The sequence below is a fragment of the Perissodus microlepis genome, chromosome 6, assembly GCF_051167445.1.
Source record: "Perissodus microlepis isolate ML-2025 ecotype Zambia chromosome 6, ASM5116744v1, whole genome shotgun sequence".
Lineage (NCBI taxonomy): Eukaryota > Metazoa > Chordata > Actinopteri > Cichliformes > Cichlidae > Perissodus > Perissodus microlepis.
Window position 1 is genome coordinate 27,860,644 of NC_140466.1, and position 22,059 is coordinate 27,882,702.

Here is a 22,059-nt window from a genome sequence, read left to right on the forward strand (position 1 = left end):
GAAAAACTCAACACCTCGTGTATGAGAACTTCCAGCTCATGGCTTGTTTTGCTTTTCTCCTCCTGTCACTCACATGAATGTGTATTTGTCTTTCAGGTGTCGTATTCAGATGTCGTCACCAGATGGGGAAGCTGCTCACAGGACAAACCCAACAAAGATGATTTTATGGGACAGGAGGATGTTGTTTTATGAAGTTATTTAAAAATACTTTTTCAAATTTGCCAAATAAAAGTTAAACTCTCGTTTTCTGAATGGTCTGTGTGGTGGTGTCATTCTATTGAAATTCTGATGCCTGATTAAAGCCAAAAATGAAGATTTATGCCAAATTCATCCACCATGGGTGGAGTTTGTGAATTCAAGAATGAGATAAGAGATAAGATGAAACTTCATTAGGTGACGCAGGATTTAGAAATTGATACCACAGGTGCACCACCCTAAGAGTAAAGAACAAAGTGTGTACAGCTGCAGTCTAGTCATACTAACTAGACAGTCTTTGGATGTTTAAAATCACAGCTGTGCACTGCGAGGTACAGCAGGGTGACTGATTAAGAATCTGCTGTTCAATCCATGCAGATGTCAGTGTCCTGGGAAAAGATGAAGCATCCATCCGCATGATGAAGGTTAAAATAAGTTTAGTGGTCAAAACAATGGAAGCATAGAGAGGAGAACGTGTTTAGATTAGAGGTCAGGTGTTTTTTGATGGTCTGTACCAGAGCTGAGTAAAGAAAAAAATCAAAGTACTGTTCTGGTACTTTCTGTGGGGGCCTCGGAGGAGAAACAGACATAGCCTCCGGTCACATGAATAGAAAATGACCTCCCTGCGTGTTTTCCCTTCGGAGCGACTCATTTGCGTTTTCCCTGCCTGCGCTGAGGCTCATTGCGCGCTCGGATTTCCATACAGGTGCGTCTGCTCCGGCTCTCGTTTGACTGTCAAAGCAGGCGCTGGTGCTTTTTTTTTTTTTTTTTCTCTCCGCCCCCGCAAGCATCCAGCTTTACCGGGGAGGAGCGCAGAGGAGTGCCTTTACGCCGCGGAGAGCCGACACACACACGCATATACTCACACAGCCTCCTCCCCCCACCGACTCCGTACTCATCTACCGGTGAAACGCCACCGACTCCCGGCCCTGAACGGTCCTCGCCGCCGCTGAAGCCCGGTCTGCACCCGGCAGCGCACGCACTCGAACAGCGGTCCTCTCCCCGGTAGGCCTGACGGTAAGAGCGGCTTTGTCATTCACTCGCTGTCACCACACGTTCACGACGAGGTAAATTTATGTCCTTCCTTTATGAGAGGGAGGACAGAAGCTGCTGTAAAATGGGAGGAAGACCGTGATGGGGCTGTAGCATTGCCTGTAATTAAATGATAAAGGCCTTTTCATGGGCCAGTTGGCTGGTGGAGAAGCGCAGCAGGATGGATGCTGGTGGAGGAAACTGGCACCGGCAGCCGACCTACTTAGATCCATTAAAAAGATGAAGAGCAGGAGGAGGGAGACAGCTTCCAGTAGAAAGGGCTTAACCGATCCATGATTGAACTCTCTGGCTGTGTCTTGCTGCTGTAATGTGGCCTGGGGCAGGGTGGGGCAGGGCACAAGTAATACAAATAAGATAAGAACACGAGACCTGTTTTCTAACATTAAATATATTAAAATATCCCGAGGTGTCTTAAGAAAGAGACAAAACGCGTTTTACCCTGATTATTTACATTTAAATGGTGTAACTCGATCCTTTTTCTGGGAACAAGAGACAGAAAAATGGAAAACAGTTCATGACCTGCTCTTCTTTTAAGAAATTCGCTCTGTAACTGTTTTTCTTTGTGCTTTCCGTCTCCACTAAACGAATCAGTTTATTCCTGCTCAAGTATAAACATTTTACATGTCAATAGGATTCAAATACAATGGATAAACCTAACAAAATGAGGAAAGCACAATTTTAATGTGGCGTCATATTTTCCCACTAGCGCTGTCCCATACTGCAAATTTTGGTATGATCCAATACCAAGTAAATACAGGGCCAGCCGATACCATTACCGATACTTTTAACCAATAAAGGCAGCTCATGTAGGGGAGAGCAGTGTGGCATAATTTAAGAGTTGAATCATAGATTTGCCAAATTCTCGACAGGTTATAATGATCACCAAATCACTGATTTTAAACTTTCCACAATAATGTGTTAACACAACAATAACACAACTTTAAGCTTTTTATGTATTTTGAAGACCTGGAATGTAAACGTGCCCGTCTCTAAAGCAGTCACTGTTGCTGAAAGTTGCTCTAGGCTATAAATAAAATAGATGCGACAGTCAACACAAAGGTTGAGACATTTTTCATAGCGCATGTTTGAAGCATATATTTTCTTTAAAAAAAAAGAGAGAATAGAAACAAAATATCAAATCCTGTTGCGCTAGTATCAGTCTGATACCAATATCAGTGTTGGTATTGATACTATCAATATTTGGATCAATCCTCCCACCTCATTAATTAAGTCAAGCCCTTTTACTTATTTTACTTCTGATCATTTTACTGCGCAGTCTCTCTGAAACCTGCTTCTCCATTATGTACATGGACACTGCAGTATGCCTAATCCCACACAAACCATCCTTCTGGAGTCAGAGGTCAACAGCCAATAAAATTGTATTCATCCACAGCTGAAAATAGTCCACAACACGAGCGCAATTTACACCTGTTAGAGTAATGTTTGCAAAAAGTTGTTTATTTGTTTTTTTAAACGTGAGTTTTATTTTGAAAAATTAGAAAATAACACAACACTGGTTCTCTCTGTGCAGAGCTTATCCACGCAGTGAATTATGACTCAGAGCAGAAGTTACGTGAGGTGTGGTGAGGCGACAACAAAAATACTCCCGCTTCAAAAAGGAGCTGGAGCAGGATCAGTCGGCTGCTTTTACTTCTTTTAGCACTCTAAAATTGGCGCAGTTGCAAAACAAAAACAAGCTTTAATCATCTGTGTAGTAGAGCTGTGTTTTTTCAGTCTCTGATCGGTGTGTGTGTTTGTGTGTATACACAACAGTAGCATCATGGAGGAGTGGGACATCCCACAGATGAAGCGCGAAGTGGAAAGCCTTCAGTATCAGCTGGCAATCAACAGAGAGAAATCTTCCATCACTGTCACTGAGTGAGTCCACCTGCTGCACACACACACACACACATACACTCGTTCCCTCTCTGTTCAGTACAGCGTGCGACCCGTTGCTGACCGTACGACTCTCTCTTTCTTTTATCTTTTTTTGTAGGCTGGTGAAATGGATCGAGGGATGTGTTTGTGAAGATCCATTTTTGAATCCGGAGCTCATGAGAGCCAATCCCTGGGTGGAGAAGGGCAAGTGTGTGATCCTCTAGCGGTCACACACACACATACACACTCATATATATATAAATATATACGCACACGCACACGCACACACAATCACGGATGCATACAAACTGAAGGATGATGCACTGCACTAACTCACATGCTCGCTCACACACACGATCAGCGCTATCACCGCTTTTCTCTGAATGCTTTCTGTGGAGACGAGCGTATGTGTGAGTGTGCAGCACCGAGTAGCTTTCTAGAGGTTTGTTTTGATGAACAGCACCTTTTTATTGGCTCTTTACACTGTCAATCCAAATAAAGACTGTTTTGAATTTAACACGCATTGATTAAGATTCTTTCATATGATACAACAACAAGTACAGCTGAAAATGAGACAGTAGCGTGTGTGTGTGTGTGTGTGTGTGTGTGTGTGCATGCTACAGCAGATCTCTGATGTAAACATTTCGTCTGACAGCGTTGGACATGCCCTCATTAAACCGGAACCACACGTCACTGTTGCCCACTGCTGTCCCCATAGATAGATCTGCTCTCTTCTCACCTGCGGAGACACAAACAGGCTTTGAATGCACTCATTCGGGTCCAAGTATTTTCAGATTTGATTAAGCTGGTGGCTTTTTTCACAATGAATTAAAAAGTTCATACTTCAATTAATATAAATTTTCCAGTCCAAATTTCTTAAACCAAAGAGTTTTCTGTCATTTCAGCTCAAACCAATGACTTTTACATCAATAAATCCTACAACAGAGCTGATGCTGATCTGTTTAACTAGTTTAGCTCCAGTTTCACACTATGGGTGAATTCTTTTTTTTTTTTTGGATGGAGGACTTGAGGAGGTGGAAATAAGTTATGAACATCATCAGCCTTCAACTTCCAGTGGAAAATTTGCAGTTAGGCAGCAACACTGCGACACTGTTCATTTACAGTTTATTTTTAACTTGTTCTGTTAGCTCTACTTTTGGTCTCCTCCTTCTCCTGAGGAGCTAAATGCTAACTACTTGCTAACAGTGGTGTCTTCCAGTGAAAACAGCCGCCTGCTGCAGTGTAAAACCGACACGATGAGAGCAGTGAAGCTGAAGCCGCAAGTACAATAAAAATCTGATCCATCGGCGTAAATATCTGTGTATCTGTGGCTCAACATAAAGCTCTGTAAAGACGATGAAAGCTGCAGACTGATAATCATTTAATCCATACCATCCTTTCACTCTGACACTGTTGTCACATTATTGCATAATTCAACTATGCACCCATCTAAAGTACTGATGCATACCGTTGACGCCGCCAGATCCAAATTAGTGCTTCTCAGTCCTCTCCACAAACCGATCCAATCAAAATAAAAGTCTGGGAAGCATTACAGAGGATGTGGAGCTGTGCCCGTTTTAGTAAATAAATCCTGCTTTGACCTACAAATGGCCACAGGTCTGCGTTTCCACCCTGATTACACTGCTCATCAATGCCCCTGATGGTGTGGTTTCAGGAGGGTTAGTGCTTTTAATGGGACTTTTTGGTCATACGGTAAATAAGACATGCACAGAGACATGTTACGGGTCCTGAGCTAACGATGATGCACTTTTCCAGAACTGCAGGAGGTGTGGAGATTTAATGTATTCAAACAGCAGTCACAGTTGCCTCCACTGACTCAAAAGCACCAGTAGGCTCAGAAATTACCCTGAAGAGTTTTATTAGCATCCAAGGACTACAACTGGTCTCAGGAAAATGTAGTAAACTGATTTTAACGAATACTGGACATTATTATTAATGTACATTTTAGGAAATAAATATTAAGTATGTTTGTTCTATTGGCTGATGCATAAATATAAAGATCGCACAGTGCAAAGTAGTTTATTTGGCTAACAGAGATCTGATAATAAATGCAAGTGGTAACAGTGCTGGCAGTCCAGCAGCTCTGCCTGCAGACTGCAACAAAAACGCTTAATTACCAAAGTTACATAACACACATTAGTTGTTACCTCTGGTGCGCGTGGACCTGATGTGCTTGGAGGCATTAAGTATTAAAAAAATCAGAGCAGCCTGTGTTTTCCACATTTGAGATAAATGAAGTCAGGTACCTGTGGCTGAGGACGGCTGTGGTCTCTGTGGTTTAGGGGCAACAGCTCGACCAAAGAAATCCACCTCAGGCTGCAGGACGCAAACACAACAACAAAGTGATGAGAAGGATGAAGTTAAACAGGAAGTTTCAAACGCTTTGTCCTCAATAACGAGGTCAATATCAGTGAACAATCACACACACACTCTCTCTCTCATTAGCCTAATTTCCCAGTTGTCTCCATCGGGGACTGTGACCCAGTGGCTTCTTATTAGCCTCATTCCTGCCCTCTAGAGGGAACTATTATAACTCATCTAGGCTCAGTGCAGACAGGCTGCTCCACTCTGGCTCCACCAGCAGGCACCAGCTAACACCCACATGTGTGAGGAGCACAGTGACCACACCCTGAACACACAGTAGAGTCTATAACAGTAAACATGTTACCGGCAGTGGAAACTTGAGCTCTGTGTTTTTTTTCTTTTGTGCAGTGCTGCGAAAAACTAAGTATGACTCAGTGACTACAAGGTGCCCATTTCCTGTGGTTGTAAAACTGCCCCAAACCATCACCCCTCCACCACCGTGCTTAACAGCTGGTATGAGGTATTTGTGCCAATATATTGCGTTTGGTTTCAGCCAGAAATACGTTGTTCTTCTTAATAGACAACGTTTCACCATGAAAGTGTGCCAAATGTTAATCTGAGGAATTAAAGAATAATCCCAGCGGATTATTTCAGATTTTTTTTTTTATGACAACATCACCAAAACAATAGGCAAACATGTTGTGCACCTAATGTGGGGCAATCAGAAATTAGAGAAAATTTAAGATCAGTTTTGAACAAATAAACAAAGCCTGTATGTGGTTTACAAAGCTTTCTCCTACGGTAGTGCTTCTCCTCCCCCCCGGTGTCAGCTGGTATACACTCCCACCCACATGAACTGTATCAAAGGTTAACAGGGGGCACTTTCAAGTTAAAAAATAACAAATAAATTATTTAAATAAAAGAAAAAAATAAGTGTTTTTTCTGTTTTCAGGCCAAAAATAACAACTACAAATCAGACCATATTATCAAGCAGTGTTGGTCCAGAGCAGCAGTGATTTTCCAGCAGCTAACAGCGTGTCAAAGTGTTTGTGCGCCTCACCCTGCTCTCCACTGTGGTCTGCTTGACGATGTTCTCCAGCCTCTGCTGGTGGTTCCTGCTTGCTTTAGGACCGGCGCTCTTTTTGTCCTCCTCTTTCTGCGTCACACAGACACGGCGCATTACAAACATCACGTTAATTAGCACGCGCGGGGCCAGGTGCTACGTGTGCCCGAGTCTCACCGGTGCTGGGTTTCGCAGCAGCATCAGTTGCTCGGCCCTCCTCATCTTCTCCTGCTCCATCTCTCTGCTGATGGTTTGTTTGGCCTGGTACGTCAGCTGGCGGCGCGGAGGCAGGCCTGGAAACCTCACCACCTCCTCGACGCGCCTGGAAACCCGCAGTAAACACAAACAAACGAGACGCTCGTTGTTTACACGCAGTAAACACAAATGCACTTGTGATGCAACTGACACTCGGCTGAACCCTGTTAGATGACGAACAATAACAAAAAGCTTCCACTTCTGGTGCCGTGGTTGTTGTTTTGGTTTCCCCCCCCCCCAGAATAAAACCCAGAATCTCTCATTCTCTAAAACTTTAATCCTCTTACTGCTGATCTCTAACTCAATCCACACACAAACACTCTCACTCACAGCCCTGTGGACCAATAAATACAATAAAAGCAGTCACACGGTTCAGTTGGCTATTTATTGTGGAACAGCGTTATGTCAACCGTGTTATCATTAGCATCTACATCTGCAGATATCATCTTTAACATCTGAATCCACACAATTCAACAGCAGTTCTGTAACGAACAATAAAAATGAACAACACTGGTTAAACTTCATATTACTAAAATCTAGTCGCAGGTTACTTTTAAATTCATATTTAACCGTATTAGGACATATTAGGGATTTATAAGGACACACAGTCTTCTGCATGAAAGCAGACATCAGTTCTAGGGTTTATTTTAAATGACCTCTCCTCATCTTTCCCACTCGTCTTCCCTGCACATCTCCTCCTGCTCACAGCGTCCGACATGACCAATCACCAACTGCGGCCAAAAAGAGAGCAGTCCAATCAAATAATCTTGTCCTGCCTGAGCGCATCCGCTGTTTGTAATGTTAAACGTTTAGATCCACGGCTGTACTCTGTGCCTTTTATGCGTGAGGTATCAGAGAGTGGAGTTGTGGTGCGCTTGAGAGGGCAGGTACAGAAAGGTGTAGATCAGCAGCAGCAGCAGCAGAGCCAGCACTAGAGGCAGGCCCCAGTCGTTGGTGACCAGCACTTTGTCACAGCGAGCCTGTAGAAAGGAGCCGTCCTGGGCGTCCCGCTGCTCCTCCACACGGGCCGGCATGGCTGAGGTAACAAGCTGGTTATCCCATTCTAACTGCAGCAGGTGCCGGCATCCTCAGAATCACAAAAATGAGGGTGAACATTAAGTAAAAGTCTCTCAAGTTAAAAATGCTCTTTTTCTTCTTTTATCCTTTCATTCCTCGACCTTTCAAAAGGCCACCTCGTCACTTACTGCCTACTAACCTATCTAACTTAAACCCGCCCCTCCTTCCATCCTCTCCTCCATTCACCTGCATCCAACGGTGAGGCTTTACTGCTTGCTACCCTGCTTCAACCACGACCATCACACACACACACGCCCACCAGGTGTTAAGGGGATTAATCTCTTAAGCCTCCATGCAGAGAACCACAGTGTGGACAAGAGCAGTGACCTTCAACACCCCTCAAACACACATCAGCTCTGCATGAGTCCAGTGTACAGTGGAGTCCAGCCAAGTGTGCGTACGTGTGCGTGTACTCACGGCTCCAGCACGTAGGTGTACTGTCCCTCTGGAGTGCGGTCCTGCCTGTAAGAGAGATTGTATGCCAGCATGGTGTTGATCAGCTCACGCATCTGCTCCTTCTCTCTGCTGCTGAACAGCTGTGGATTCACCTGAAAGAAGAATAAGAAACTTTGATATCATGACCCACCCACATCTATCTAAGCAGACACAGAGGCTAAAACCTGGCATTTCAGGTCCTACATTTACAGTGCTTTTTGTCAAATTTAATGTTTGATGTGCAAAATTTAGGTTTATAAGATCTGCATCATAAAACCATAGATTTGTTAAAAAAAAAGGCACCATCATCATTGCATTCTGCACATTTTCCACAGTTTTGGAGTTTGGGCTGAACATACAGGCATGTACCAAGGTTACAATGTAAGCTTTTACATACGGGCCGTAGTTTGGGACAGATGATGTCGAGAAGCAAGGTGAGGATATCAAGGGTCAGGCTGAGCTGACTGATCCTCGCTCTGATGCTTGCTGGGGTGTCGGCCAACATGGTGGACAGAGCGTTCTTGCAGCTGAGGAGCCGGGAGGAGGCCTGGACGGGACACAATAGTGACTGATCAGCAATGATGCCTTAAAAAAACAAAACAAAAACGTGTTCTTCTCCTTTTATCACTTTTCCTTCGCACTGCTGCACAGGTGTGTGTAGGAGAGTCGTACCTCGTGCTGGCTGTGGGGATAGCTGATGCGGGGCACGTTTGTGTGGGCAAACAGGAAGTGAAATGTGATGGAAAGGAAGGGCAGGTATTTCATCAGAGAGAAGTTCTGCCCGTGCAGAATCACGTGGCTCAGCTTGTCTGAGAAGGCCAGCCAATCCAGCGCCTCGCACGCGCTCTGGAGGTTTGGGTCCCTCACACGCATGGACAGATAATTATCATACAGACCCTGAGGAAAAGAGATGTAACGCAACATTACACAGTGAACCATGAACTACTTTATATTCTGGAAACTTCCACACGAGTCAGTGCTCCTCCTCAGCTTTTCTGTACTGCTCATATTAAGCACGGTTAAAGTTTCAAACATTGAGGTCAGCGTGAGTTAAGAAATCCCTGTGAGCCAAAAACTCAGAAGCCCCACCCACCTGCTTTTCAAACCTTCTGTTTATGACAAGCAACCAATCAGAAGAGAGTCGGCTTAAAGGTGCAAGAGTTAAAGAAGCTCGTTTCAGACAATCGATGAGCTGAGGAGCGGCGTGAGGGCCCGATATAAGATAACAAGCAACTTGAAATGAGCAGAGCAGGTCCCATAGAGTTTCCTGTATTACCTGAGAAACCTTTTCATATTCTCCACTAGACGAAGCCAGATGCAAGATGTGCTGGAACCTGTGAGCTCCACTTCCCGAACCCGGTCCGTCCTCAAACCCCTCACCGACACGTTTCCTGAAAATAATGAATAGGTCGGAAGAAGTCCGGTTTTAGATCATTTATCAGTAATTTGCAACATATTGTCCTCTACACACCTCATACACCTGCTGTACCTTTTATTTGTGCCAAAGATTTAACATTATCTTATGACTGTTTACGATGGTCTGGCGGTCGCTTGTTTTTTAGGCAATTCAGTTTTATTTATATAACACCAGCCACCTCAAGGTGCTTTATATTGTAAGGTAGAGACCCTGCAATCAAATGACCGCCTGTGAATAAGCACTTGGCAAGAGTGGGAAGGAAAAACTCCCTTTTAGGAGGAAGAAACCTCTGGCAGAATCAGGCTCAGGGAGGGAAAAGAAAAGACACAGCGACTCGTTTCAAGGCTTCCTACGACTTTCACCTGCTTCAACTGAAGACTTTAAAGACATTTTAATACTAAGCTCAGTTCATATGCGCTATGATTATCTTCAAGGTTTATCTATTTATTTAGTGATATTTGCATAATTTTCACACCCATAGGTGTGAATTGTCGTCTCTCTCTCTGTGTTAGCCCTGTGACAGACTGCTGACCTGTCTCGGGGAACTCGCCGTACCGTTTTGTACGTGGTAACTGGAAGATTTCCTGCCACAGATGGAACAAGCCTTTGTTCTGGTCCTTCTGCCCCACAGAGACGCTCTGAATTGTCTTGCTGTCCAGCTGCTTGACGCCACGACTATGAAGGAACTGGACAGAAGCACAAACACATGTTTACACCAAATTCTTCACACTGGCTGTGCATCTGGTGGGCTTTCCTTCTCAGCCGCGCCACCCACCTGCAGCGTGTTGATGCAGGACCGGATGTCGTTGTCGGTCTTCTCGCACAGTGACATCAGGGTGCCCGTGTCTGCCTTCAGCCCCTGGCGGAGTGAAATCTGCAAACAGCGATTTCGTTTAAACAAGGATCAGCAGCGCGTGTCGAGATGTGTGCGTGCATCTGTGACTATGCTGACCTCTGCCAGTCTCTGTGCCAGGCGGGAAGGCTGAGTCTGTGGGAAAGCCAGGAGGAAAGCCTGCTGCCTGAGAGGCCGGAGAGCTGGGACATAACTTAAAAAGAAACAGACGACTTTAAAATGATAAAGAAGTAAAAATAAAGTAAAAACAAATAACAGGTATTCACAGTTCCCACTCTGCTGTTAATGCCACAGTTTCTCTTACAGGTCGTTACAGATGCAGATGATTGGTCGCAGTAGGATGGACTCCCTCTTCTTCTTCTTCTTCGCCGTCTCCGCGCCAGCCTCACCCCCGTGTCCGTCTTTCCTGTTCAGAACTGCCAGCAGTATGTTGATGGCAGCCTGCAGAGCACATAAGAGGGCAAAGCATTAAGAACGGCTGCGGTCATTTAGCTGCTCTTTACCAATTTAAAGCAGGAGTGTACCGCAGGTGCTCCGTCAATCTCATCGATAATGAGGCAGTTCGGCCTCTCATTGGCTCCCAAAACGGACTTCATCTGTGTCGCTGTGTCGATGCGTTTCTGGAACACCTCGGCGCTGCGATCGTCACTGCACAAACATCAACAACGCCAAGTGAGGTTGTGAAGGAGGATGACAGTAAACCTGCCATGAGCAATCCTATTTATCCACATTGTATATTCTGTATCTATATATGTGTATATGTGTATATATGGTGTATTTATGCTTATATCCTTACTCTCATTCCCCTTAATGTATCTGTAACATGCAACTTCTTTCGGTGCTTTGCTACTGGAAACTGAATTTCCCGGAGGAACCCACCCGAGGGATTAATAAAGTTTCATCTAATCTCTAATCTCCATGATTTACTGCCACTATCTGCTCACTTATTATTATTGTGCCTAACCTGGCATTGATTTCAACCACGTTGTACCCAGCATGCTTTGCAATGACATGAGCCAGGGTGGTCTTCCCCAAACCTGGAGGACCGGATAGCAATGCCACCTGGAGAGAGGCCAAAATAAATCACACCGTGTGTAAAAGCCAGGTAATCAAATGCAAACAGATGTGACAGATGTGCAGCTTTTAGACCTTAAATTTGGGTCGTTTGTACTGGTCCAGTTCGGCCTCCAGCAGCTCCTCGGTCACCTCAATCTTGCTCTTGAAGCGATTTTGATTCTGATTTCCTTGATTGGGTTTAAATGCGTTCTGATTGGCAGCCTGTCTGTTGGATCGGGCAGGGCGGGACTTCCTCTCTCTTCCAAACACCACGGTGTCCCACAGCTTCAGCCACTTGAGCAGACAGCGGTTGGTGAACTGAACGACACAAGACGCGCCACATCAACAAGCCGCCTCCACAAAGACTTTAGAATAAGCCTTCCTCCTTAAAGTCACACAGAAACACTGCACATCACTTACATCGTCGCTGAGCAGCTCTGTGTAGTGACGCGGTGAAAATCTGTCCACCCACAGCCGAGATGCTCGGCCCTCTGTGTCCTCTGGATCCTCGTTTTCTTCATCTTCTGGGTTTTCAGACTCAACTAACGCGTCGTTTACACTGCTGGAATGTGACATAAACACAAAAACGCAGTTAAAACTCCTGCTCGTGTATGTAAACTCAATCTTGATGTGTCTCACTGTGTCATAGTCTCCAGTGTCCTGAGCTTTTCCTAGTTTCAGTTTGTGTTTTGTACCTTTTTCCAGTTTCCTGAAAAAAAACATGTGCTTTACTTTTTCCCCTGCTTTTCTGAATTTTCTGTTTTGATGGTCCCTGCCCTCTGAAAATGACGTGGTTCTCTTGGCCTCATCAGGTGGTGACCTCCAGCTTGCATTAGGGTGGTTTGAAAATGAGTGTGAAGCGGCCGGGGCGAAAATCAGCACCTCCACGTCAGAAAGCTGGTGATTTAGTGCTGCCCTCACCTACAGACTTTGGGTAGTGACCAAAGGAATGAGATTGTGGATTTTAAAGGGGGAAATGAGCTTCTTCCAACAGGTGGCTAGATGCTCCCTTAGAGATGGGGTGAGGAGTTCAGTTGTACAGGTCAAAGCAGAGTGGTTACTCCTCCGCATCAAAAGGAGCCTGTTGATGTGGTTTGGGTATATCAGACTGTGAGAAGACCTCGGGCCAGAGCCAGGACAGGCTGGAGAAATTATGTCTCTTGGTTTCCCCCCAGGCGAGCTGGAAGAGGTGGCTGGGGAGACTGATACTCCCGTGCCCCGGATAAGCGGCAGATAATGGCTGGATGGATCACACAGCACTTATTCTGTGCACTTCAACCACTCCATCTACCTCATATCCCACGACCCATATAGAATCACAAACTACATAACGTGCTTGTGTTTGGACTGTGGGAGAAAGGCTGAGGAAACCCACTCAGGGACATCAGCTGGGATGTAAACCAAGAACTTGCTGTGAGGCGACACCGCTAACCACTCCACCACTCACGCCATCTTATCAGTCTCAGCTGTTGTGATGTTTTCTGTTTTTGTTGTTTTACAACCAGCCCAGTCTGTGTCCTCTTTTGAGCCCCACATGAGTGTGTTGATGTCTGTGAGTGAAACAGGAAGTGAGTTACCTGGCTAACAGCTCTGTAAGACGCTGCGATTCCTCCACAACCTGTTGGTGGCGCTGCAAGATTTCAAAGGAACACGAGACATTGATGTGACTTTACAATAATTGTATGTTCTGCTATTAATGTAAGGGCTACAGCGCCTACATTATATCACACATTTTCAAATGAATTGTATTTATAGGCTTTTGTCACACTGGAAATCTAAACGCTCTTATTCTTAGATCTTTCAAAATGAGACGAGCAGATGAAAAGTCCTTCTATTACGTGCTGTAGCTATGAGAGCTGTACATGTAGAAAAACTGCTAAGTAAGCTACTCTTCTATATCTCCCAGTCCTTCAACTTAGCCCCTGTTGTGCAGAATAAAAAAGTTAACGATGACAAAGTGAAGCAGAGCGTTAAAAAGCATGAAAGCTGTCCTCTGAAGCTGCGCTTTGTGTTCTTCATTCATGCTTCTTTGAGCTTTGAGGAAAACTGATGCTGCGACAACTGAATATGTGAAGATTATTTCTTGAGTTTCTTCATCTTCTTATTAGCATTTAGCCATTAGATTAACACAGAACACTAGCCAATCAGAGTTAGGGTCGGGACTTCGTGGTCTCTGTAAGTAGCGTGATGATGAGATTTCTTAATTTGCTTTTAAGTTTATACTTTAAGCACATCTAAGGTCATCTTTGAGGTCAATATTAATTCTATTAATAGATTTCAATATAAATCCACTTTTTTTTTTAAATGAACACAATTTTAGTGGATAAAAAATATTCTTGGTAGATGCACTTTTTAACACTGGGTGCAGGGAAGGAAATGAGTCACTCACCCTGTCTGCTTCTTGCTCTCTCAGCAGTCCTATCGGCACTGCCAGCAGCCCCAGTCCACCCTGGGAGTTTGGTACTATTCTGGAGTCTGCTGCCTGAAGAGACACATGGAAATGTAGAGAGAAATAGAAATATTAACCAAACTCTGGAAGCTGCAGCTGCTGCACATGCTGCCTGTGCGACATTTAGCCTCACGGATAAATAACCGGGGGGCGTTTAACCTTTGTCTCTGCGTTCTCTTTCTGTCGGAGGTAGACCCGATTCCCAGACGAGTCCGTCACGCTGATGTAGTCTCCCTCTAAAGGAGGTCGCTTCAGCACACGCAGGGATGCCGGCGCCGCTGTGGGAGGTCGCTGTGGAGTCAGTGGAATCTCAGCAAAGCCGCTGATATCCAGCACAGCAGGGGTAGAGCTGGAACACAAAACATGTTCAGAAGTCTCTTAGATTTACATTAAAGGCTGAAATCACATTTTTGTACAATTATGATTTTAAAATAACTGTATCGTGCAGGTTATTGTTATGCCCATCTCCACGTACAACAATCCCATCAAGGACAAAAACAGAAACTGCTTAAATATGATGGAAAAAAGACGACTGCATTCAGCACCAGCTACATCTGCTCCTCAGGCACCGCCGCTGTGCCCCCAGCAATACTCGCCACTTTGCTTCAAATGACTGTCATGTATTGTTTTTAAGTGCATCTTACTTGTGTGTGAGTTTCTGCATTAAAATTTATTTCCGCTAGAAATGTTTGGGATCTTTTTGCTCCGGTATCAATTGAAAGAGATGCAGATGAATGTTAATATAATACATGTCCAATATTGATCTCAATACAATAGTTCAATAAAATTGCCACAATATAACAAAGCAAATGAGCTCAATAAGTAAAAATCAAGGTAAAAATAAAACATAAATAAATAAAACACATTGAAGGTGTCTCTGAGTAAAACAGGTCAATAAATTTAATGATGCTAAACAAATCATTAAAAAAAAAACCTACCTGATGGCGTGAGAGGGCTCATAGTGCTCTGGAGAGGATGGCGGTGTGATGTCATCACTCAGTGAAGGGACTTTGCTCTCTTGAACTTGTGGTGCGTTGAACAGTCGCTTGACCACACCGACGTCCTGCTTCTGTCGCTTTGCCTTTGGAGCTGAAAGAGGCAGGCTTAGATTAAAGCTGCAAATTAGACAGGTGTAAAATACAGGTGCACCCCGAGGGTGAACTCACTGATGGGCTGATCGTCCAGCAGGTGCTCTATATCCGAGATGTCGTCTCCTGGACCCTGACTGTGGCGTTTCCCCGGCTTGCAAGTTTCCTCTACGATGTTAAAACACACATAAAATCATACATTAATTACTTCCTGGAGACTTAACCCTAACTTTATCTATCTTAACTTTATCACCACCATCCTCCTGAGCCTGACCAATTTGCTATCAGACCAGTATGGCTGTTTGCTGATCAGCTGACAAATGAAGAGGATGAAGAAGTGGGAGAAACACCCTTCAACCATGTTATAGGTGCTGAAGTTGCAAAGTCTGTCCTCAGAGGGCGCTCTGCAACTTCCCTGTTCCCAGCACGTTTATATAGCCACAACCAGCCAGCTGAGCAGTCCGTCTTTATTGGGTCACGGTGGTTGGAGACAGAGAGCACTCACATGTACAATTTAAAATGAACCAAACTGCATGTCTTTGGACTTTGTCAACCAGTTCTCGTGTTATCGCATTTCAGAATTTATTTTATATTCTACTCTGGTTTATAAACGTAACAATACATACAAATAATACAGTTTGACAAAGGGTTAGGTATTGTATATAGCTATAAATAAGTATGAATTAATGATATCAGAATCACAAACAACTGTACCACTGTGTGGTAAATGATTACTTTAAACTCTTCTCATTAATATGAGGAATTATTAGGGATAATAATGGAGCAGATTACATACAATTTCTGATGTGTGGAGCCTGTTTCATCAGAATAGACAAGGGACTAAACAAAGAATTTAGTTATAAGTCTTATTCAAATACCACATAGTATGTATAATCATGGAGTTCACACACCCTTTGAGGGAATAATAAACCAAATAGAGACAAAAGTCAGCATTTGCTTGGATGTATAGTCCTGAACAGAACAGCACCATCAGTGAGGTGTCAGAGGGGTCCGAATTAATTTTGCTGGATGATGATAACGTTAACTTCACTTGATTTATCTGGTGTTGCTAGTCCGGTTTCCTTTGCAGTTATCTACTGGTGTAGGAGCATCTGAAACTGTGACACCAAGAAACTGAATAGGCTGACTGGGAAGCCCAAGGCTGTGCTGGGGAGTCACTGGTCTGGTTGAAATGACCAAAATGCATAAGAAAAAGAGCATTCAGACCCCTTTTTTCCTTCATTTTTCATAGCAAAGCTTCAACAAGGTGATGGAAACATTCCTTAGAGATTTTGGTCCATATTGACATGAAAGCATCGCAGTTGCTGCAGATTTGTCAGCTGTAGATCGATGATGAGAATCTCGTGTTCCACCACAAGCTATTGGATTGCAGAGAGGCCATTCGAATGCAGAGAACTCGCTGTCGTGTTCAAGAAACCGGTTTGAGAGCATCTGTGCTTTTGTGGTAAGTTGTGTTATCTTGCCAGGAGCAGACATCAGATGATGTGCATACCATAGTCATAAAGGGATGGACATGGTCAGCAACAACACTCAGATTCGCTGTGGTGTTTAAATTATACTCAGAAGTATGCCAAGAAAATATACCACACTACATTTCACATTCACCAGCCTTAATCATGGATGGATCTATGTTTGTCTATGTTTATGAGTAAATTCTGGCCCTATAATTTGAACACAGCAACTGAAGTCACAGCAGAGAACATTTTTCCAGTCTTCTACTCTCCAGTTATGGTGAGCCCGTGTGAAGTGCAGTCTCATTTTCCCGTTATTAGTTCACAGAAGTGAAGTCTGCTGTAGCATATCTGCATCGAGGTTTGATGCAGATCTGCAGAGATTCTCTTCTGCATACCTTGTTGTAATAAGTTGTTATTTGTATTATTGTTATCTCCCTATCAGCTCAGTCTGCCACTTCTCCTCTGACCTCTGGCATCAAAAAGGCACAGAGAAAACTGCCACTGGGTATTTTGTCTTTTTTGGGCCATTCTCTGTAAACCCTAAATATGGCTGTGCAGGAAATCCCCAGTAGATCAGCAGTTTCTGGAATACATGACTGTGTTTACATGCCTAAATGCATTCAATTGATACGACGTGACTAGCTGGTTAGATATGTGTGTTCACATATCTACACATATACTGTATATTAATAACCTATTTTTTACTTTTATAAAGTCACAGCTACACATATCTAGATGTGTGCGTTCACATATCTACATATACGGGTGAGTGTATAATCACTGCCTCTAAATCTTATTTGCAAACTCTACTTTTTATTGCACCTGTACAGCTATCTCAAACTCTATTTTCATTATATTTATTATTTTTCTTTATCTTGTGCTATTATGTCGTAGCTTGAATGTATGCACTTCTATTTATTTTTATTCTACCCGGAGTCTGTTTTTGTTGCGTTTTGCTCTATCCGAACACACTGACACAGCTTTCAGAAAGATCCTGAAAGCCATTTAAACGCACCTCAAGAGCCGCACTGTTCAAAAGCAAAGCAGCCCTAAATTAAGTCTACTCCTAAACAAAAAGTCCACTTTTCTACGACGGTTTCCGAGAAGCAGCTCGGCGATTTAACAGTTGAATCACAAGCCAGCTACCCTTTTGGTGACTTGCGTGTTTTGGACTCACCCTCCATATCAGCCAGCACCTCCAGCTCGTCGGCAAACTGCTCCTCGAAGTCGTCGTGTACCTCGAACAGTTCATCGTATTCGTCCATTTTGCCTGGTCCGATAAAACCCGAGACACGGCGGCTAAATAATCAGGAAAAATATATTTCCCCCGATAGCTTCTTTCTCAGCTTCGACAGTAGCTTCGGCACAGTCGAGTTCCCGGCAAATTTTTTGTTGTGAATTATTACATCCGGGTAACTCCGTTGCCCTCACTCCTGATTGGCTATCGCAGTTCTTTCCTATTTCCTGTCATGCACTACTTGGCTAAATGATCTGAATAACTGAAAAAATGCAGACATTTCCCTGTAACAGTGCGACTAAATGTGTGCCAAGCTGCCTCCCTTAAAGCAGAATCGTTTCAATTTCTAATAGATAAACTGTGTTTCTGCTTGTTTGACCAGAGGGTGGCGCTGTCACTTCTCTTTAGTGACATAGCTCGGATGTGTTCATTTCCTGCCGGATTCAAATAATATTTTTTTGCGCATATACCTTTGAAGTTGCTTCTTTGACATTTTAATTTGGATTAATTTGGAAAGTTTTCTCTTGAGATAACATCAACTAACTCTGCACATATTTAGTTAAAATGCCGTCAAACTTGCAAGTATTCCAATAAAATCCACTAGTGCTGTCATCAAAGCCTATCTCCCAGCCCTAGAGAAGATTTTCTTTATTCATTACTATATTACTAATGTTGTTGACACAGACCTCTATGCACACCAGTTATTCTTATCGCTTTTACCAATACCACATATGATGTTGCATATGGTAATATTGTATATTAATAAGTTATTTTTTAATTTTATAAGGTCATATTTCCACTGTAAACAATGCACTGTACTGTTAAAACTCATGAAACACAAGTTCTAACATCCACATATGTGAATATTACAAATAATAGACCTTCTGATATCTTCTTATATATTTTTTTTCTATACGTTTTCTCAGTTTGCTGCTTTTTACCACCAAAAGCTTGAAACAAACTGCAAACAAATTTACATCAAGTGGAAACTTAATTAAGTGATATTTTCTTAAAACGTGACTGGTGGGCTTTCTGTTACCTGTTGCTGTGTGTTTTGCGAGTGTGAGAGTGGGGTTTTGTGTGGCTCTGTGTGAGAGAGAGATTAATGATGATGGTGTGCGTGACGTCAGGCCGTCTCCATCATCGCCATCTGCTCCTTATAGCGGACAAACACCGGCCAGCGGCTTGTGTGTGACACTGAGTTAATTTCACATCAGGGAGCACAAAAGCAAGACCGATAAACTCTCCCTGACACCCACTCTTGGACTTCTCCATCCTTTCATGCTGTCACCGATGAAAAATGTACAGGTGTGCTCAGAGGAAAGGCTTTTTCACTGTGAGGCCAGCAAAAGCAAACATGTCAGAAAGCATAGCTACAAACAAGTGTGTGAAACAGTAAAGGTCAGAACTCTTCATACAGCGCTGGCTGATGAAAGAAAGGTAGAGAAAAATAAACACTAAAATTGAAAAATACATGTATTTGAGAAAAAATAGAGCTTTTAAAAACTGCAGTCAGGTCCGTATGATTTTTGAAAATTAAACATATTTTCTCTAAACCACTTCAGTAGAGTTTATGTAGTTAATCAAAGATGTACAGACTAACACAATTTGACTGATAATTTGATTGTTTTTCTTTCTTGGATGAAGTCTCACCATAAACTGTTTCCTTCACTGAAATGCTCTGCAGTCCTTTACTGCAGCCGCCTTAAGCTGCTGCTCATTTGTGGTTTTCTCAGCATTCAGTTTTTGGTTTAATAACTGAGAAGTATTCTCTGTTTATATGACTCATAATTTATGGCCACTTATCATACCTCCAGATCTATTTTATTTCACACGCTCTTTGTCTTTCCACATCATTCATCATAATTTAGTTGTCTTCTGTGGTCTTTCGGGCGTTCTTGGTGCTGCAGAGCTGACCGCTGCATTCCTTCTTTTTGAAAATGAACCAGATAGTTGATTTGGTGACTTGTAAAGTTTTTGTCATCTATTTTTCTTTTGGTTCATTTTGGATTTTAAACCTAACGATGGCCTGCTTCACTTGCATCAACGTCTCTCTGCACCTCACATCAAGAATTCCAGTAAACAGCTACCAAATGCAAGTTCTGCTTTTTGTATCAACTCTTTCTATATACTTAATGTATCATGAATTAGCAAAAGAGCAGATTTCACCTGGCCATTAAGCTGTTTCTCAGTCAATTGTCCCATTAAGTTTCAGCCTCTGAAAATGGGGAGTGTGAATTAAAAACACCTGTAATTCCTAAACTTCAGGCACATCTCGATCGACTAATCTAAAATCCACTGTGGTGTACAGGGGCAAGATTATAAAATATGTGCTACTGTTCAGATATGAATGGCAAATGATTCTCATATAGTGCTTTTATACTCTACCTGAAAAGTCTACCTGAGCAATCAAAGCACTTTATACAACTTTCCTGGTTCGTACAAGCACTTTGTTGTCTACCTAAGGGTTTTCTCACACATTCATATTCTCATGTGCGATGACCTATTTCAGCATCTTGCTTTCGGATATTTGACGTGCAGACTCGACCTGCTCTACCTCCTGAGCTATAACCACCCGATGTCTGCATTTATGTACCCAGTATAAATAAATAAATGACAGCACAGTGGAGAGCAGACAGGAAGAGACAGAATGGCGAGGACATACAGCAGAGGGCTGCAGGTCAAAGTCAAATCCGGGCCGCTGCATTCAGCCTTTAGTGACATATGGTTTCCTGCTCACACTGTTAGCTAAACTGGTGCCACTTAAAATTTAAGCCTAAATACATTTTTACAATCTCATGACCTGCACAATGCGGCAAATCCTTTTTCCTTCATTTTATCCATTTGTTAAGATCTCATACTCAAAATAATTTATGTAAAAAGGAAAATACAAATTTTACACACATTAAAAAAATGTTTGTGTGAATGAGTTTTTACAGACTGTAGCACAGGCAGATTTTACAGCAGCAATTCTGCCATGAAGTAACAGGTAAGCATTAATTACTAATGGTCTGCCTAGAACTCTTGTATTTACTGTTCTAGGCAGACCAGCACACTGAGGGAAAAGACTATCACTCCCCCATCAATTTGTATTGATGAGAGGGGGGTAGCTAATCTTTTTAGACACACCAAAAGCAAGAGTCCTGGACCTGACAACATCTGTGGACAGGTACTGAGAACTTGTGCTGATCAGCTGAGTGGGATTTTTCACTATATCTTCTCACTTTCTTTAGAGCTACAGACAGTACCTAAGATTTGGAAACATGCTATTATTGTTCCTGTTGCTAAGGGCAGTTCTCCTAAGGTGCTGAATGATTTTAGGCCTGTGGCTCTGACTTCTTTAGTGATGAAGACATTTGAGAAGATAATTAAGAAGGAGATTTTAATGCAGGTTGAACACCACCTTGACCCCTTCCAGTTCGCCTATAGAGCAGGGAGAGGTGTGGAGGACGCTGTTGTCACACTCCTGCATCTCTTGTATAAGCATCTTGAGGCCCCTCACACCCATGCAAGATTATTATTTGCTGACTTTTCATCTGCATTTAATACAATTCAACCCCTCTTACTTGCTGACAGGCTTTACAATCATTTTAAGCTTGACACTAGTCTGGTCGGCTGGGTGACAGACTTTCTGATCAATAGGTCACAATGTGTGAGGGTGAATCATGTATTTTCTGATGTGCTCTCCTCCTCTACTGGATCACCCCAGGGTTGTTGCCTCTCTCCCCTTCTGTTCATTCTGTACACAAATGAGTGTCGCAGCAATTTCACGAACAGACACGTCCTGAAGTTTGCTGACGACACAGTGATCGTCAGTCTTCTAGTGGGGGATGAGTCAGGCCATGGACAGGGTGTAGATGATTTTGTGAATTGGTGTGATGAGTCCTTCCTTTCACTTAATGTGTCAAAAACTAAAGACATGATTATTGATTTTAGGAAGTCCTCTTATAGCTCATCACCCACTATCATTAAAACTGCCGATATTGGGATTGTTGAGAGTTCTAAATATCTAGGTGTGGTACTTGACCATAAACTGTGTTTTGAATCTCATGCTGATGCCACTACTAAAAAAGTTCAACAAAGACTGTTCTTTTTAAGGAAAATGAGATCTTTTAATGTCTCATCTGAGATGTTGTCCTTGTTTTATAGAAGTTTTATCGAATCTGTGATGTCTTTTTGTATTGCTGCGTGGTTTGGTAACCT

At 43.1% G+C, this 22,059-nt stretch overlaps 2 protein-coding genes across 2 annotated transcripts; one reads left to right on the forward strand and one right to left on the reverse strand.

The window, feature by feature from the left end:
* The first annotated feature begins 879 nt into the window (after positions 1–879).
* On the forward strand, positions 880–3,643 carry LOC146385834 (guanine nucleotide-binding protein G(I)/G(S)/G(O) subunit gamma-13-like). Its single transcript, XM_084931818.1, has 3 exons — positions 880–1,212; positions 3,022–3,126; positions 3,245–3,643. The coding sequence occupies exons 2-3, from the start codon at positions 3,029–3,031 to the stop codon at positions 3,348–3,350; spliced, it is 204 nt and encodes a 67-aa protein (XP_084787944.1). The 5' UTR covers positions 880–1,212; positions 3,022–3,028; the 3' UTR covers positions 3,351–3,643.
* Positions 3,644–3,736: 93 nt separating this feature from the next.
* chtf18 (CTF18, chromosome transmission fidelity factor 18 homolog (S. cerevisiae)) lies at positions 3,737–18,039 on the reverse strand. Its single transcript, XM_084931812.1, has 22 exons — positions 17,797–18,039; positions 15,223–15,312; positions 14,995–15,145; positions 14,216–14,405; positions 13,997–14,089; positions 13,185–13,237; positions 12,028–12,169; positions 11,701–11,925; positions 11,516–11,613; positions 11,076–11,199; positions 10,856–10,992; positions 10,651–10,744; positions 10,474–10,572; positions 10,254–10,384; positions 9,558–9,672; positions 8,954–9,178; positions 8,679–8,828; positions 8,264–8,394; positions 6,692–6,836; positions 6,512–6,607; positions 5,394–5,463; positions 3,737–3,865 (listed from the first exon to the last, which is right to left on the reverse strand). Exons 1-22 carry the CDS (start codon positions 17,882–17,884, stop codon positions 3,744–3,746), a joined length of 2,769 nt encoding a protein of 922 aa, XP_084787938.1. The 5' UTR covers positions 17,885–18,039; the 3' UTR covers positions 3,737–3,743.
* Positions 18,040–22,059: the final 4,020 nt, after the last annotated feature.